At 37.3% G+C, this 17352-nt stretch overlaps 2 protein-coding genes across 2 annotated transcripts in view; one reads left to right on the top strand and one right to left on the bottom strand.

The window, feature by feature from the left end:
• The window catches only part of il11a (interleukin 11a), a 134364-nt gene that overhangs the window by 961 nt on the left and 116051 nt on the right, over positions 1-17352 (top strand). The gene's annotated exons all lie outside the window — the stretch shown is intronic.
• The window catches only part of ephb6 (eph receptor B6), a 61770-nt gene that overhangs the window by 7756 nt on the left and 36662 nt on the right, over positions 1-17352 (bottom strand). The window contains exons 6-16 of the mRNA XM_051864456.1: positions 10577-10732; positions 8315-8586; positions 7207-7288; positions 6243-6367; positions 4008-4170; positions 3248-3362; positions 3063-3118; positions 2567-2683; positions 1632-1879; positions 1223-1441; positions 878-1027 (exon numbers count right to left, since the gene is read on the bottom strand). Of these exons, the coding sequence (XP_051720416.1) occupies positions 878-1027; positions 1223-1441; positions 1632-1879; positions 2567-2683; positions 3063-3118; positions 3248-3362; positions 4008-4170; positions 6243-6367; positions 7207-7288; positions 8315-8586; positions 10577-10732 (1703 nt within the window). The remainder of the gene's footprint in view (positions 1-877; positions 1028-1222; positions 1442-1631; positions 1880-2566; positions 2684-3062; positions 3119-3247; positions 3363-4007; positions 4171-6242; positions 6368-7206; positions 7289-8314; positions 8587-10576; positions 10733-17352) is intronic.

The following is a 17352-nucleotide window of genomic DNA, read 5'->3' as shown; positions in this document are numbered from 1 at the left end:
TTATTCAAAATAAACTGGTATTCTTTTTCTTCAAAACTATCTAAAAAATTTAATGCCTGTAGAAATGAAATTTAATGCTTTTCAATGCCATTTAAGGCCTTAATTTTCGCAAAATCCATTTATAATGCCCCGCGGATACCCTGAGTCAGGCAAGTATCGTTTTCCTGGCAACTGCTAAATCCAGACTCGTCCATTGGATTGCCAGACAGAGAAGTGTGATTTGTAACTCCAGAGAACACGTCTCCACCGCTCTAGAGTCCAGTGGCGGCGTGCTTTACGCCACTGCATCTGACGCTTTGCATTGCACTTGGTGATGTAAGGCTTGGATGCAGCTGCTCGGCCATGGAAACCCATTCCATGAAGCTCTCTGCGCACTGTTCTTGAGCTAATCTGAAGGCCACACGAAGTTTGGAGGTCTGTAGCTATTGATTCTGCAGAAAGTTGGCGACTTCTGCGCACTGTGCGCCTCAGCATGCGCTGACCCCAGCTCTGTGATTTTACGTGGCCTACCACTTCGTGGCTGAGTTGCTGTTGTTCCCAAATGCTTCCACTTTGTTATGATACCACTAACAGTTGACTGTGAAATATTTAGTAGCGAGGAAATTTCACGAATGGACTTTGCACAGGTGGCAATCTATCACGGTACCACGCTTGAATTTGCTGAGCTCCTGAGAGTGACCCATTCTTTCACAAATGTTTGTGCACTTTCACAGTACTGCTAAATCACAAGCAGTGAACTGCACACATACTCGGTACTGTACTGAGGTTTGTTTATGCAACTGCTTATCAAACAGTCCGATAGCTCCCTCTAGTGTACATTTGGTTTATATAATTTCTTTGTGACAGCAAGTGTGACTGTAAAATATATAATGCTCACCTCTTGGTTGCTCATGTCCCAGTACGGACGTTCTCCATATGACATGACCTCCCACATGAGTATCCCAAAACTCCACACGTCACTCGCTGAACTGAATTTACGATGCTGGAAAGCTTCGGGTGCTGTCCACCGCACAGGGATCTTACTCCCCTGAAAGACAGAAAGAATAATTTGAGCAAACGCAAAGACAGCGCAAATTAACAAAGATGTCTAGGCCTAAATAAAGACACACCACAGCAAGAATGGAAGGAATTGAAAATGAAAGGAATTTCAACACATCCACACTTTTGAACATTTAAATTGTGTTTTGTATTGTACATTAACAGGAATCTTCCCATAACGCACCAGTGAAGCAGTGTAGGTGGGCATGTTGTGGTCCAGACCCCTCATTAAACGTGACAGGCCGAAGTCAGACACCTTACAAACCAGGTTCGAATTCACCAGAACATTCCGCGCAGCAAGGTCACGATGGACGAAATTCCGCTCTGAAAGATAGCGCATTCCAGCTCCAACACCTCTCACCATGCCAACGAGCTGCAACACGCTGAACTGATCTTCATTTTCCTTTAAAAATTACAAATAATTACAAAAATATATATCACATTTATAACATTTTTAATTTAATGTTTCATCATTTTGTATGAAGAGTAAAACATCTTGTCATTTCTAAATAATATATTATAATGGTATATAATTTATATGAATATTATTATTATATAGTATAATTTAATTTATCTTGTCATTTTTTTCTTACCCTGAGAAAGGCATCCAGGGGTCCGTTCTCCATAAACTCTGTGATAATACGTTCAGGAGGGGAGCGAGTGATCACACCTTCTAGTTTCAGCACATTGGGGTGGTCAAACTGGCCAAGGACTCCTGCCTCACTGAGAAACACATTCTTCTCACGGTCTGTCACTCCCCAACGCAAAGTCTTAACCGCAACCAACACCTCTCTACGACCTAGTGGCCTGTACCGGCCACGGGACACCTCCCCAAACTGAGCTAGAAAGAGAAATCGAGTCATTAGATTGTTCTATTTCAAACTGAGATTCAAACATATCACAAAAAAGCCACAGAATCCATAATGCCTGTTTTATCTGATTTATACGCTTTATGTCAAGTTAAAGGATTAGTTCACTCCAGAATTAAAATTTACTCACCCCCATGTCATCCAAGATGTCTTTCTTTCTTCAGTTGAAAAGAAATTATGGTTTTTGAGGAAAATATTCCAGGATTTTTCTCCATATAGTGGACTTCACCGAGGTCCAACGGGTTGAAGGTCGAAATTGCAGTTTCAATGCATCTTCAAAGGGCTCTACACAATCCCAGCCGAGGAATAATCAAAATGTATATACTTTTTAACCACAAATGCTCGTCCACGACTTCACGCATTACATAGTCACATTGTAGATAAGACCCTTATTCCTCGTCTGGGATCACGTAAAGCCCTTTAAAGCTACATTGAAACTGCAATTTGGACCTTCAACCTGTTGTTCCCCGTTGAAGTCCACTATATGGAGAAAAAGCCTGGAATGTTTTCCTCAAAAACCTTAATTTCTGTTCAGCTGAAGAAAGACATCATGGATGACATGGGGGTGAGTAAATTATCAGGAAATTTATATTCTGGAGAGAACTAAACCTTTAATGTTATCATGACTCTGGAAATGTACCATTCACACATGTACTAACCAGCACCAATGACCTCTTCAATCTTAAGGTGAGCAGGGTCGATTTCTCGTGCAAATTCTTTGACTGCCTCACTGGGGTCTTCGTAAGTAGAGGGATCCACATAATATTTCACCCCACCTGAATGAAATAACATCCACTTTACGTTTCAGGTTTCAGCCACAGAGATGTTCTAATGACTGGTTCTGTCATAAACATGCTGCCAGTGTGCGCTCAAGATTTCAGACCGAGTAAAGAAATACCACAAATATGTCCACCACAGTCAGCACTACAAACATAAAACTACTGACACAGCACATTTATCATCCGTTGTCAAAATACAGAAATTCTTACAAACCACAATTATTACATAATAGCAATAATTACAAAGTAATCTGAATACAGTCCACTTTAGACGATGAAGTGAAAATGTGTTTGTTCCTCTTCATTCATATATATGTAGTGACTGTTGGAGAACAGAAACACAAATGTAGTTCACACAAAGACATAAAGCTCTCACCTCTGTTGCTCATGTATCTCTGAAGTCTGTCACTATAGGGGCTCTCTCTCCTTTTACTAGTGGAAAAAGATGGAATAACTAAGACACAATAACTGTTAGGTAATTTTATATACAATAAACAGTCCTTTTTTAGGTTATATATTATATTACACAATAGCTGAGGTTAAGGGTTTTGACGCACATACCTTCGAAACACAAACACAATGATGATGGCTATCACAACCAATAGAAATGCTGCTCCGCCCATTACTGATCCGATCATAAGGGGCAGGCGATTTTGAATCTGCTTTGACTGTTCCTCTACAAAGTGAAAATCAAATATCAAATTAGTTTAAACAAAATTAATAACTTAATATAATTTTATAAAAAAAAAATATATATATTCACACACAAAACTGTTCAAAAGTGTGGGGTGGGTAAGAGTTTTAAAGTAACATTTCTTATTATCAACACTGAAAATATTTTTGTGGAAACTGATTTGTTTCAGGATTCTTTCATGAATAGAGTTCAAAAGAACTCCATTTATGTGAAATAGAAATCTTTTGTAACAACATGCAGTCACTTTTAATCAATTTAATATGTCCTTGATGAATAAAAGTATTAATTAAAATTTTTTTATGTATTTCGTGTAAAAGTTAGTGTATATATTTACCTAAGCATAGGTCATATGCTTACTGAACAAGAAGCATTTCGTACTGAAGCATTAGTAAGGAAAAATGGCATCTCTTATTATACTGTAATTATTATACTCAGACTGAAAAATGAAAAGAAATGAACTCTGAGGAGCATAATCAGTAATTATCCTCTAAGGTGCAATTTTACTAAATATACAACTAGAAGACACCATTGTTACTGAGACTGCAAAGTTAATAGCATATGAGTATGCTTGCATATATGCTGGCTAGAATGATAAATTATGTGTGACATAACATATTTTTGGCCTACCCATTGCTAGAGTGCTGAAGTAAATAGTGTGGCTGTAGGGCCCGTAGCCTCTCTCGTTTCGAGCACGGATCTGGAAGGCATAGATGGAGCCTGGAATCAGACCTCCAACTGTCACTGTGTTTGTTTCACTGAAGACGCTCACAGCACTGTCCTCATCAGACCCCTGCCAGATAGAGAAACAGCCATCTCTGTGAGAATAAGGGCCATCTATTTGCAGTTAGTAAAGTTATTAACACATATTTACACATCAATATTTTTTAAAAAAAACAGCAACACTTGTCGCGTGGAGGGATTAGAAATGAACAAAAAAAATAGAGCTAAAAGATTTATTTACACATCATACACAATGTTTTATATTGATGTAAAGGGATAGTTCACCAAAAAAATGAAAATGTCATCATTTACTCACCATCGTGTCGTTTACAGTTTTATTTCAGTATTATGTGCTTTTTTGTCATTTTTATTTTTCTATTTAGCTTTAATTTATTTTTATTTCAGTTTTAGTAATTTTACTACTTGAACTTGTTTTAGTTAGTTGCCAAGGCTAAGTTAAATGTTATAAGTGTAAGTTTTTCATCTAATATAAATCATTTTTTTTTTAAATTTCAGCTTTAATTCAATCAACAAAAACTTAATAGTGTTAATTTTAGTTAACAACAACATCTACGGTCATTTCAAACCTGTAAAACACAAAAGGAATGTACTGGTCGCATTTTTCCATGCAATTGACCAAATGCACGGAAAGTTCTTAAAGGGATAGTTCACCCAAAAATGAAAATTATCCCATGATTTACTCACCCTCAAGCCATCCTAAGTGTATATGACTATCTTCTTTTAAAGTAACACAATCAGAGATATATTTAAATATATCCTTAGTCCTCCAAGGTTTATAATGGTTGTGAAAGGGGGGCCGCCTTTATTAACCCATTGGAGTCATATGGATTACTTTTTTTTATAGATGAATGCATTATTTTTTACTTCAAAATGTGGCCCCCCATTCAGAACCATTATAAACCTTGGAGGACTAAGGATAGGAGTCTAAAAGAAGATAGTCATATACACCTAGGATGGCTTGAGGGTGAGTAAATCAATGGATAATTTTAATTTTTGGGTGAACTATCCCTTTAAGAACTTCCGCAATAATATAAGACAGCTGGAAAACTTCCGGTGAAATGTCACTTGTTGGTGTTTTCAGTATCTTCAATGTCCTGAGGTAACTTTAACTGCATCAATAGTGTAATACTTAGTTTATAATCAGAATATAGTCACTTAAATAGGCCTAGTGTTAATTTAGTTATTCAAACGTAAGACGACATAAAAAAGATGCGTCCCTCAGTGTTCCTCCTCAGCTAAGGAGTTTTCACACTTTCGTGAGAAAAAAAAGCAACAACACACTGTAAATTAAAGATTTATTGCTCACTTTAGTTAGTTTCACTGAATAAAATGTGAGTTTTCACAAGTGTGCCGAAATCAGTGAGCTCGCGCTGCACTGACTGACAGCTGCTGTGATTACAAAGGGAAAGCGCGGTGCTCGCTTTCTGTGTAATTCATTCACAAGAAAAGTTATTGTTTTTCATGAGATTTTGCGAGTACTTCATACTTCACTTTGACAAAATGTATTCTTAAACCTAATGATTTTATAATGTTTAATATTTATTCAAAAGCGAAACTGAGTGAAAAACTATTACAGGAAATGTTTAATATGAGCCAATAAATGCTCCTCTGCTGCCATCTGCTGGATATCGCGGTAATTAATGTCTTTTTTATTTTTAAATAAAAGTGTTTTCTATCAAATGTTGGATTTCCTACATCTTAAAATGTTTGGTTTTACAAATGGGGACAATCTCAGAAGGATGAGCAAATAATGTTTTCACATTAAAAATAACATTTGAAGTGCTGGAGAAATGCTGCATGTGCGTTTCTAATTACAGACACCGCGTTTCTTATTCAAACGTTCCCATTACCTTTGTCTTTATTGCAATCAATAAAACTGTTTTATTGGCAAATTAGGCAATAAAATAATTGCATTAAAATATAAATACAACATTAAAAAATCATCCATTGATGGTTTTGTGTCAATTTACAGCGAGTACATAATGATAGCCAACAGGAAATGCTCAAGATGGCTTAACAAAAACCAGGAAGTAATTGTGCATATGGTCAATTCTATTGAATAAAAAAAGTTTTCAATGTTTTTTTTTTTGGGTGCTCTATTCATTTAATAACAGTAATGACCTTGTCGTAGTATCGGAGCTGGTATTCCAGGATATCACCATTGGGCCGGTCAGGCTGAGGCCAGGACAGTGTGATAGAGTCTTGAAATCTGCTCAACTGGTGCAGCATGGGAACCTCAGAAGGCACTGAGACACAAACATGTAATTATAAGAGTGACCACATGGCGGCTCATCACTTCATAATAGCCAGCCTACTTTTCTACTGCTCTGAATGCTTTAGATATTCAATGCCTTCCTCATTATAAAGAGCATTATAGAGCGATAATACACACGTGGATTCACATGTAGGTCCAAATAAGCCATTTACTTCATGCTTTGGTGCGTGTTTGATGGTTAGTTAGACATTGCTGAAGCCTCATCCGTGTTAATGAGGTCATGAGTTAACCATTCTCCATTCCTGCCCTCTTCCCAGCCCCCGACCCCCTTCGTCTCAACCAATGTCTCTGTCTGTTAATCAGTCATGTGGAAGCGCATGTATAGGTGACTCAATCCCGTTCGATCAGCAGCACCCAAAGCTTAAATAATGGTAGTTATATAAACTCATTATACACAGGTCTGCAGAATCCATCTGAGCTTGAATTACTACTAAAGATAGAAAACGAAAAGAGAGACAGCGAGAGAGGGACATCTGAATTGCACCATTTGTTTCCAAAGTTTCTGTGGGCTGCCACATTGATTATCCTCCCTCCATTTTTCATCTCTTTCCGTCTCTAGCTGCTTTCCTGACCATTATATGAGATGACAGCATATCGTGACCCAAAGCCACCTGGGTCCAGATAGCAGAAGATGAAATATTGTGATAGTGTTGGATGGAAGAGCTGACCATGGGGAGAGGAAGAGAAAGAGAGGGGTGGAGGACGTCTAGACACAGCGATGGCAGGAGACAGATGCATTAAGACATAGATACACTGTGCAAACAGTTTGGTACACACTCATAAACAACCCAGCTTACATGCTCTTCGTACCTGATTGACTGGTGGTGAAGTTAATGCTGGCAAACTGAGGTGGAAAAGGGCTCAGCGCTGACACTTCATTTATTGCTTGAACCTGTAAAATCATACACAGCTCATTTTGTAGCTATGCTCTTACATGCACATAAGCTGCATTAAGACATGATAATGAGCATTGTGTAGCAGTATAGGGGAGACCAAGGCTAGTCATCACACTTTTTATTCCAGTAAATATTTCTCAGGGGAGGTTTTATTTTTCTAGGTCAATTTCTGTATAGGAACATGTACTGCCGTTTAAAAGTTTGGAGTTGATACAATTATTAACTGTTTTTGAAAAAAGTCTCTTACGCTCACCAAGGCTGCATTTATTTAATCTAAAATACAGTAAAAACAGTAATATTGTGAAATATTATTACAATTTAAATAGCTGTTTTCTATTTTAATATATTTAAAAATGTAATTTATTCCTGTAATAGTTAAGCTGAATTTTCAGCATCATTACTCCAGTCTTCAGTGTCACATGATCCTTCAGAAATCATTCTAATATGCTGATTTGTTGCTCAAGTTACATTTCTTACTAATATCAATATCTATTATTGTTATAAAACCATTTATTTCAGAAACAATGATCAATAGCTGGGGAAATTAGCAACAAAACAATGACAATACACACATGATCCATAAAACAGCAAAAATATAAAATATTAAAATATCAAACAACAGGTTTCTCATGTGACAACTTGTTCTGGTCTCCCCTATATCAGGCACTCATTTAATCAGTATGTAAGTATGATGTTCACTATGAAATCCAATTTTTGAGTTTGTGATGGCGCAAGTCAATCCAGAAAACATTCCAAAATTGTATTCCTGCTCGTCTGTACTATGCTGTACTGGGTCTATATCAGGGGTGGCGAACCCGGTCCTGGAGAGTCACAGTTCTGCAGAGTTTAGCTCCAACCTTGAAAAAAAACTCACCTGCCTGTAGCTTCCTGGTAACCCTTCAGACCTTGATTAGCTTGTTCAGGTCTTTGATTAGGGTTGAAGCAAAACTCTGCAGTAATGTGGCTCTCCAGGACCGACGTTCGCCACCCCTGGCCTATAACAAAGTGCTGTACGTAAGTACCTGTATGAGGTAGGTGACCCTAGTGAGCAAGTTTTTGAGGGTGACTCTTGTCTGCTTTAAGCCAGTTTGAGAAGGGGAAAAAGAGACGGTCTCTCCACACCAGGAGCACATGCTGGGTGGTGTGCTAGTAGCAGACGGGCAGATTCGGCACACCACCCCATACCACACTTCCCTCCGACCGCCCATGTCCGTGGGAGGTCTCCAGCGCAAAGACACCCCACCCTCTGAACTCTCATACTCCCATGATAGAGACACCGGCGCTGATGGGGGGCCTGAGAAAGAAAACCTGCAGTTATTCACAAACACTGTTAGTGTTCACCAGCTGCTGAACCTAATGATTACCTTCTATAAACCAGAACAGAATTTAAACTTGAGGAATTTGGGCTGTTGACAAATGAGTGCCCACAATAAAGAAAAGGAAATCTTTTAAAATATTTTTAAAAATGTAGTTTGTATTCATGTTGGTTTCATATAGTTTTGAAAAACTTTTATACCATTTTCAACAAAATTATTTTTGTATCCATCAAGTAAAATGTAATAACAAATTTTGCATAGACCTTAAATAGATCAGTGTACAGATGTTAATCATTATCTTCAACAAAGTTTTTAAATGAATTATCAATTAATAAATCTCAAGTTCTTGGTGAGTCACACCACATGACATTGTACAACTAACCGTGCCTTATAAAAATGTCTAATTAAAAAAAAAAAAAAAATCAGTCACAAGGATCTGTGGGTGTCCTCTCTGTGATATAAATTTTGTTTATTTATTTTTCTGAATGTTTCTGCATGTTGGTTGCACCAAATGACTTGGTTTGGCAGTCAAATCTTTTTCCAAAATTGATAAGCAGTGAGTCAGTTTTGCTGAAATTTTTTTTTTTTCCCAAGAAATAATGTTTCTTTTCAAAAATGTAATTTTTTTGCTTCATTATGATATCAGGACAGCTATTTTACCCAGACATTTTATAATTTATGTATTTTTATTGTACTTTTGAATAAATGAATAGATCCCGATAAAATATTAGTGTCATGTCATTGACCTGCACTCCCAGATAAAAAATCTGCAAAAATTGTATCTTTAGGGGTGCAACAGCTTGCCACTGTGGGAGTACCCTGAAAGAGACATCTTTAAACCTTGTTTACCCCTAATAGGTTCATAGTAGTTCTTTAAGGGTACATATTGGTACTCTAATGGTGCTTTCCCACTGCATGGTACATCTTGGTACGGCTCACTTTTGGGGGGTTTTCCACTGTGTACAGTACCTAGTACTTTTTTTAGTACCACCTCGGTTGAGATTCCTAGTGAGCCGTACCGATACTAAAATGTGACGTGTAAACACTGCTGATCACTGATTGTCAAAGAGAATCGCATTATCATTTGTTTGCTTTTTTTAAACGACTTGCTTTAAACGACCGTCGCACAGTTGAAAAAGGAAAACTTGAAAAAGGAAATGGCTGTATTGTGGTCAGTAGACGAGGTGGCGGCACAACTATAACGATCAGTCTATAATCCCACCCACTTTGAAGCGGTACTAAACTGCAGTGGAAAAGTAAACCAAGCCAAAATAAAGCGAGCCGAGTCATGCCGAGCCGAGCTGAGTCATACCACGCAGTGAAAAGGCACCTTAAGGTACTAATATGCACCTTTTAGGGGTTGATAAGGTACAAAGGGTACTGCCCGTTTTACATATTTTTCTTGACAGTGTATAAGGTTCATTGACAAATAAGGTTTTTAAAAGTTAAAAAAAAAAAAAAAAAAAAAAAAAAAAATGGAGATATAATTCATTTTGAAGTTTTATTAAGTGTTAACAATGAGATTATGTGGTTTTTATAATCAATTAATGCTGCTTTTGTCATTTTTTACAAGATGGACAAAATTTGTCACCAAAAAAAGTCATTCAGTTTAACCAAAATTATTTAACCGAATGACACTTTTGGTTATACCAAATGACAATATTTTCAAACAATGCTAACAGACTGATATCTAGCTAGATAGCTAATTAGGAAATGACCTTTTGACACTTCAAAATCTTTAAAATACCTTTATATGTAGCAAAATATAATTAAAACCTTTTGGATTCAATAAAAGAGATCTAGTTGTACTACCCTACATACTTTGGATGTCATATCTTTGTTTTTTATTATTATTAAGGCCTTTGGACAAAAAAAAGACTCGTCACATCATTGACCCATAAATGAGGATTTTCTATTCATTGTATTGTTCATTGTCTTATCTTCTTGCATAGCTGGTTGTTCTCTTACTTGTGCAGGCGGTGGTGTTGGCATCGGTGGGTGCGCGGTAGTAGCCACTCCGACACTCGCAAAGTTTAGACCCTTCTGAACTGGTTCTGCTGTTAGAAGGGCACTCTGTGCACGAAACTGAGCCGGCCACTGCTTTATAGGACCCGACTGAGCAGGCTGTTGAAAAGAAAGAAAAGCATTACAATTACAGCACAAGATGTACTCAAGCTGTTTGGAAAGTGCCTGATTCCTGCTTTGGAATTCTGTCAATTACACCAGGAACTGGATGCCGAGTACAGAAGGGGAATATAATGATCCAACTGGATGCATTGACTGGCAAATGAAACGTAAACTGTTGCAAAGAGAATTGGAAAATCAATTTGTTTCAAACACACTCAATTAGTGGGTGCAAATTTAATAAGCAAGGTTTATTGTTCTCACAGGCACTTGATTTATTTAGTCGGATGTATAATTACCAAGAAAACAAAGAGCAAAAACATTGTTAGAGGGAAATCGCTCAGCCTGATTGTTGTTATTCTGACAGGATGTCATTTAATGAGAAATCGCTTCTAGTTTCGTAACATGCTGCATGAAAAAGACAGATTTGAAGCTGTTTAAACCACTTGCCACCCAAAACTAATGCCGCAACCATGTGACCTCTGATCGGTTGTTAATTTGAGTCCTTTGCGTGAAACACTGCTTCAATGGACACTGCTGTTGCAAGTGGATATTATTGTATGCTCAGCAGCTGTGAAACGTGTCAACATTTCATTGGAGATTGATTGTGACCCAGCTTGAAGCTCAGCAATGACCTCTATCCTTTCAATTGTGTGGCCACAGAACAAACCACAACAAACACAATATGAGGTACATCAGGGAATCAATATGCTTGCATAATCCACAATGAAATGTCCAATTGCATAAGGCTTATCAAACAATACATTCACTTAATCACAGAAGAGCTCATATTATGACACTTGTGACAGTAATGCTGTGATTTGGTGAAGTGCTTTGTCATGGAAAACCTGTGACATTTTAAAGCTTTATCATAATTACGGTTGAGCTAAGAGTTGCCATTTCATCCTTGTCAGCCTTGAAGTCCTAACAAGTCCCCATGTGAATAGACAGGTCAGGCACGTATAACACAGTTTAAGTACTTCAATGACAGAAAGAGAGAGAGCAAGAAAGAGATTTCAGTTTTCAGAAAGCTAAAAGGATTTTTATGTTCTCACTTGTCTGTCAGATTTGATATTCGCTCCTAAACACTAGTGTGAGAAGTGAGAAAGGGCGAATGAAAGATGGGCGTAGTAAGAGAAAAGAAAGAGAGCATTGTCCATCTTTCATGAGGTTGGATTATATTATCCAATGTGTTCTCCTATAGCTGTGACAAAAGACAGGTTTTAGCTACAAATCTTCTTCACTCCTCAGACAATCTCCTACACCTTCTCAACATTCTCTCTCTTCTATTCACACTCCCCATTCACCCACTCATCAGCCAATCACAGGTTCTCATTTTCGTCTCTAGCGGCCACTATTTAGCCACAAGGCATCTAGTTTCCTCATAAAAATAATTTAACACATCTATGGCCATTATTAACTGGCCCAGATTTCTTATTAATTAATGAGATGGCATCGATTTGAAACAGAAGTTGTTGATCTGCAGAAGACACAAAAAGTGTTTTTATGACATGCACGGCTGGCATTGGAGTAAATATAATTGATAACACTTTACAACAAGGTTTCATTTGTTAACAATACACTACATTAGTCAACAATGAACAACACATTAGGCCCTATTATAATATTAAGATGGGTACACAAATGGGCGCAACTGAAATAGACTGCACCATTGACCAACTGAAACCTGGTCTAAAGTCAATGGCGCAATATTTGTTTTGTTATTTAAAGAGTGTGTTAGTAATATGCGCCTATAGGTGGGTGCACAACACGCGTACATTCTGCTTATTACACACACAGGGACGCGCAGCAGCACACAAACATGCCAAATATTAAAAATAAAAGGATTACAATGTAAAAGATTATTCTTGTGTGCATAAAGATAAAAATGCTTTGGTGGAATCTGGCGTGTCCAGTAGATGGTCTGCTCGTGCGCTTTAACCTCGTGCAGGAGCAGATCTGTTTCCTCACTAGAGAAGCATTCAGTTTTTCCACTTACAAATTCCACCATGTAAATAGCGAATCCACCATGGCGAGAGCGCAACTGGCTTTTAAAGGGAATGTGAGATGAGACTCTGTTAAAGAGTTAGTTCACCCAAAAATGAAAATTCTGTCAATAATTACTCACCCTCATGTCGTTTCACACCCGTAAGGCCTTCGTTCATCTTCGGAACACAAATCAAGATATTGTTGATGAAATCAGATGGCTCAGTGAGGCCTCTATTAAGAGCAAAGCCACTGAAACTCTCAAGGTCCATAAAGGTACTAAAAACATATTTGAAAGAGTTCATGTGAGTTCAGTGGTTCTATCTTAATATTATAAAGCGATAACAATATTTTTGTGTGCCGAAAAAAATAAAAATAATGAATTTTCAACAATATCTATATGGGCCAATTTCAAAACACTGCTTCATGAAGCTTCTGAGCTTTATGAATCTTTTGTTTAGAATTAGTGATTCAGATCTCCTATCAAACGGCTAAAATGCTGAAATCACGTGACTTTGGTGCTCCGATTCACTGATTCGATTCGTAAAGCTCTGAAGCAGTGTTTTGAAATCAGCCCATATAGATATTGTTGAAAAGTTGTTATTATGTTTTTTTGGCGCACAAAAAGTATTCTTATTGCTTTATAATATTAAGATAGAACCACTGAACTCACATGAACTCTTTCAAATATGTTTTTAGTACCTTTATGGACCTTGAGAGTTTCAAGGTCCATAAAGCTCTCAATAGAGGCTTCAATAGAGGCTTCATTGAGCCATCGGATTTCATCAACAATATCTTAATTTGTGGTCCAAAGATGAACAAAGGTCTTACAGGTGTAGAACGACATGAGGATGAGTAATAAATGACATTATTTTCATTTTTGGGTGAACTAATACTTTAATGCACTGTGAACTGGCATGTACATTTTTATTAACTAACATCAACAAATGTTAATAAATGCTGTGAAAATATATAGCTCATTGTTAGTTCAACTTAGTTAATTAATTTAATTAGTTAATATAGTCATTTTTATCTCAGAGATGTGTCCTTTCACGAACAATGATAAACCGACTGTGACCTCTTGAGGAAAAGCCGCTGTATCCGTTGTGCAGAATGAAGGGGTTAATCACTGTGTTGTCAGTAAATGTTTGAAATATTTAATCATTATGTTGTTTACACTATGTTATCCTTCTCCATCACATGACAAAGTGGGTGGCCTGGCTGGGATGTTGCCAGCCAACTCAGTAAGTATGCTGATTATTCTATCAGGCTTCTAAGTCTTCTATCAAATTTCATCACAATCTTTATTTGAATATATATATTTGATCAAAAATACAGTGAAATATTATTACAACAAAACTATTTTCATATTTTTAAAATGAAATTTATTTGGTGCCCAAGTAATGTCTTAATGTCTTAACATGTTTTCATTATTATCAGTGTTGAAAACAGTTATGCTGCTTAATATTTTAAAACATGATATATGTTAGAAATCTTTTGTAACATTATAAACATCTTTACGGTTACTTTTTATCAATTTAAAGGGGTGGTTGATTATGATTTCACTTCTTTAACTTTAGTTAGTGTGTAATGTTGCTGTTTGAGCATAAACAACATCTGCAAAGTTACGACACTCAAAGTTCAATGCAAAGGGAGATATTTTCTTTTAAAGAATTCTCTGTTTAAGGACTACAACAAACGGCTGGTAGGGACTACAACAAGCTTCTTCCCAGGTTGGTGACATCATTAACCCCAAAATTTACATAAACCCTGCCCCCAAGAACACGCAACAAAGGGGCGAGTCCATGTTGGGCTGCTTTAGAGAAGAGGAAGATTTGTTGTTGTAAAGTGTTGTTGCCATGCTGTCATTTTACACCGGTCTGCTTCACAAATGAGGGTAAATTCAATGCCGGATTTGCACAAAAGATTAACAGGACGGCACATGCTAGTCGATGAGTTGAATCAACTCCACAGCAACTACATACATTTATCCACTAACCATTCAGAAATGTCCAGTTTCATTCTAAAAGTTGTAACTTGTTCCTGAATCTCTCCATCAGTGTCCGACTCCGGTTTGAACAATGTAAGGCTGAACACCGTTACTGACAATCATCATTTTTGCTGCGTGAGATTCTCCAGCTTTGTTGTTGTTGAGCAACTGAAGAGCGAGCTGTTAAAGCTCCGCCCTCTTCTGGAAAGCGGCAGCGCATTTGCATTTAAAGGGACACACAAAAACGCTGTGTTTTTGCTCACACCCAAATAATGCAGATTTGACAAGCTATAATAAATGATCTGTGGGGTATTTTGAGCTGAAACTTCACAGACACATTCTGGGGACACCAGAGACTTTTATTACATCTTGTAAAAGGGGCATTATAAGTCCCCTTTAATGTGTCCTTGCTTATCTATTATTCTATCTATCTATACACACACACACACACACGCACACACACACACACACGCACAGACACACACACACACGCACAGACACACACACACACACACTCACTATTGGCCATACCAGAAAACTATTATATTATAAATTATATTTTATTATACAATCAAATTTAACTTTATTAACAAATAAACAAAAAAATTAATTTTGTTTATATATTCCATTATTTTCTTTAATTATATTATATTATATTATATATTCAGTTTACTGAAAGTGTATGTTGGTTTGAGCAGGTTTATGTGCGTGTTTGAGAAATCAAGAGAGAATTAAGCTAAAGGCATTGGTGGGGGAGGGGCTGTTCAAGTTTAAATAGAGCACGCCTCAAACAAAAACAAAACTGAGATGAAAAATTAAATTAGGAAGCATGTTGTATTCAGAGAAGCAGTGAAAGAGACATTGAAAAAGATTCAGATGAAGGAAAACTGTAAAAGCAAATGGGCAGAGAGAGCGAGAGACCTCAGTGAAGTGTATAATTTGCCGTTGACATCGTACTTGGTATTTAGATCGCTGACCCAATTTCTCTCTCTCTCTCTTTTCCTCTCGTGGTTGCTCTCATTCTCTTTATTTGGCTTGCAGCATTCTGACTAAAGCACACAGATGCACAAACACAAACACACATAAACACATGAACACACAAACAACAAACACAGTGACTGACGCACAACTTCAAAAACGAGACATAAAAAGGTATGGACTTATTTAGTACTCTCTCTCTCTTTCTTTCTGAGCTGAGCTTCTCAGACCACTATAGAAACCACCCTAGGAAATTCATTTCTCTCTAATTAATCTCCATAATTATCCAATTTAATGTGAAATTATTTGCTTGTAATGCTCTGCTGGCTCCTGGCATTACACAATACGCTTGTTTTCCGTTGATTAGATTGTTCAGCAATAGCTAAACTGGAGACTGAAAGCTCCTGGACGTCCTATCTGAGACAGAGGATCATTCGACAGCGGATGATTTGCAGTATGATAAAACCAAATCATGCTTGCACAGAAAAAAGTCAAACACAAATTGGCAACTCTTTTGGCAAGGCTTTTCCCTCTTCTGCATTACCCTCAGAAAGAATTAAAACAAAACATAACCAACATATGCACTGGAGCAGCCTATGGAAAAATAGGCAATACACAGCTTAGTATTATTCATTGACAAGTGCCTAACACTATCCACTTTGTTTTCAGTGTAGAATGAGTTAGTATTTATGGTAATAGTAGACAATATAATGTATGCATCACAATCACGATGCTCTCTGCACATTATAAACAACCTAGTCTTGCGTAGCAAGACCACTGATCTATATAGATCAGTGAGCAAGACCTTCAGACTGATGACAGAGCATCTGAATCCAATCACAGCTTTCACGGGCCAAGTAATGCACAAGAGGACGTCTGACTGACATGTAAAGCAACCAATCACAATTTGTTTTGTTCCACGTCAGGTTTAGGGGCGTGAAAATGAGAAGTAGATGTCCCTACGATAACAGACTGGCGTGCATCTATTAAGTTATTCATTCAAGAATGCTGTGCAAGTTTACAGCAACAATGGAGCCGCGAACTTCACGTACTTTAGAAAATCCAGCGTTTAGTTAATCCTGATAAGCACTCAATATCACAGTTGTAAATACAACGGCTTTCTTCTTCCATAAGGGTCTTTGGTGTCACAACAGTTTTTTTCCAGGTGGACCGTTAAAGTGTTAGTTCAACCAAAAATAAAATTGTCATTAATTACTCACCCTCATGTCGTTCCAAACCCATAAGACTTTTGTTCATCTTTGGAACACAAATGAAGATATTTTTTGATGAAATCTGAGAGCTTTCTGTCTCTATAGATAGCTATGTGACTACCACTTTGACGCTTCAAAAAGTTCATAAAGAGATCGTAAAACTAATCCATATGAGTTTAGTGGTTTAGTACAAATTTTCTGAAGAGACTCAATCGCTTTATATGATGAACAGATTGCATTTAGGCTTTAATTCACATATAAACATTGATCAGCGAACATAAACAGAAGCTCAACCAAACCTGCTTGGTGCAGAGAACAAACCCTGTTCCAGAAGCTCAAAAGTGCTGCTTAACACACGAGAATGAACCTCGTTTATTCCCGCACACGTCCAGCACAACATGCTTGAGCTTCTGTTTACTACAACTGATGTGTGAGTTGATGAATGTTTATATGTG

Source organism: Ctenopharyngodon idella, chromosome 16, assembly GCF_019924925.1.
Source record: "Ctenopharyngodon idella isolate HZGC_01 chromosome 16, HZGC01, whole genome shotgun sequence".
Classification (NCBI taxonomy): domain Eukaryota; kingdom Metazoa; phylum Chordata; class Actinopteri; order Cypriniformes; family Xenocyprididae; genus Ctenopharyngodon; species Ctenopharyngodon idella.
The sequence above is the reverse complement of the archived record's forward strand: the minus strand, read 5'-3'. Positions and strand labels throughout refer to the sequence as shown.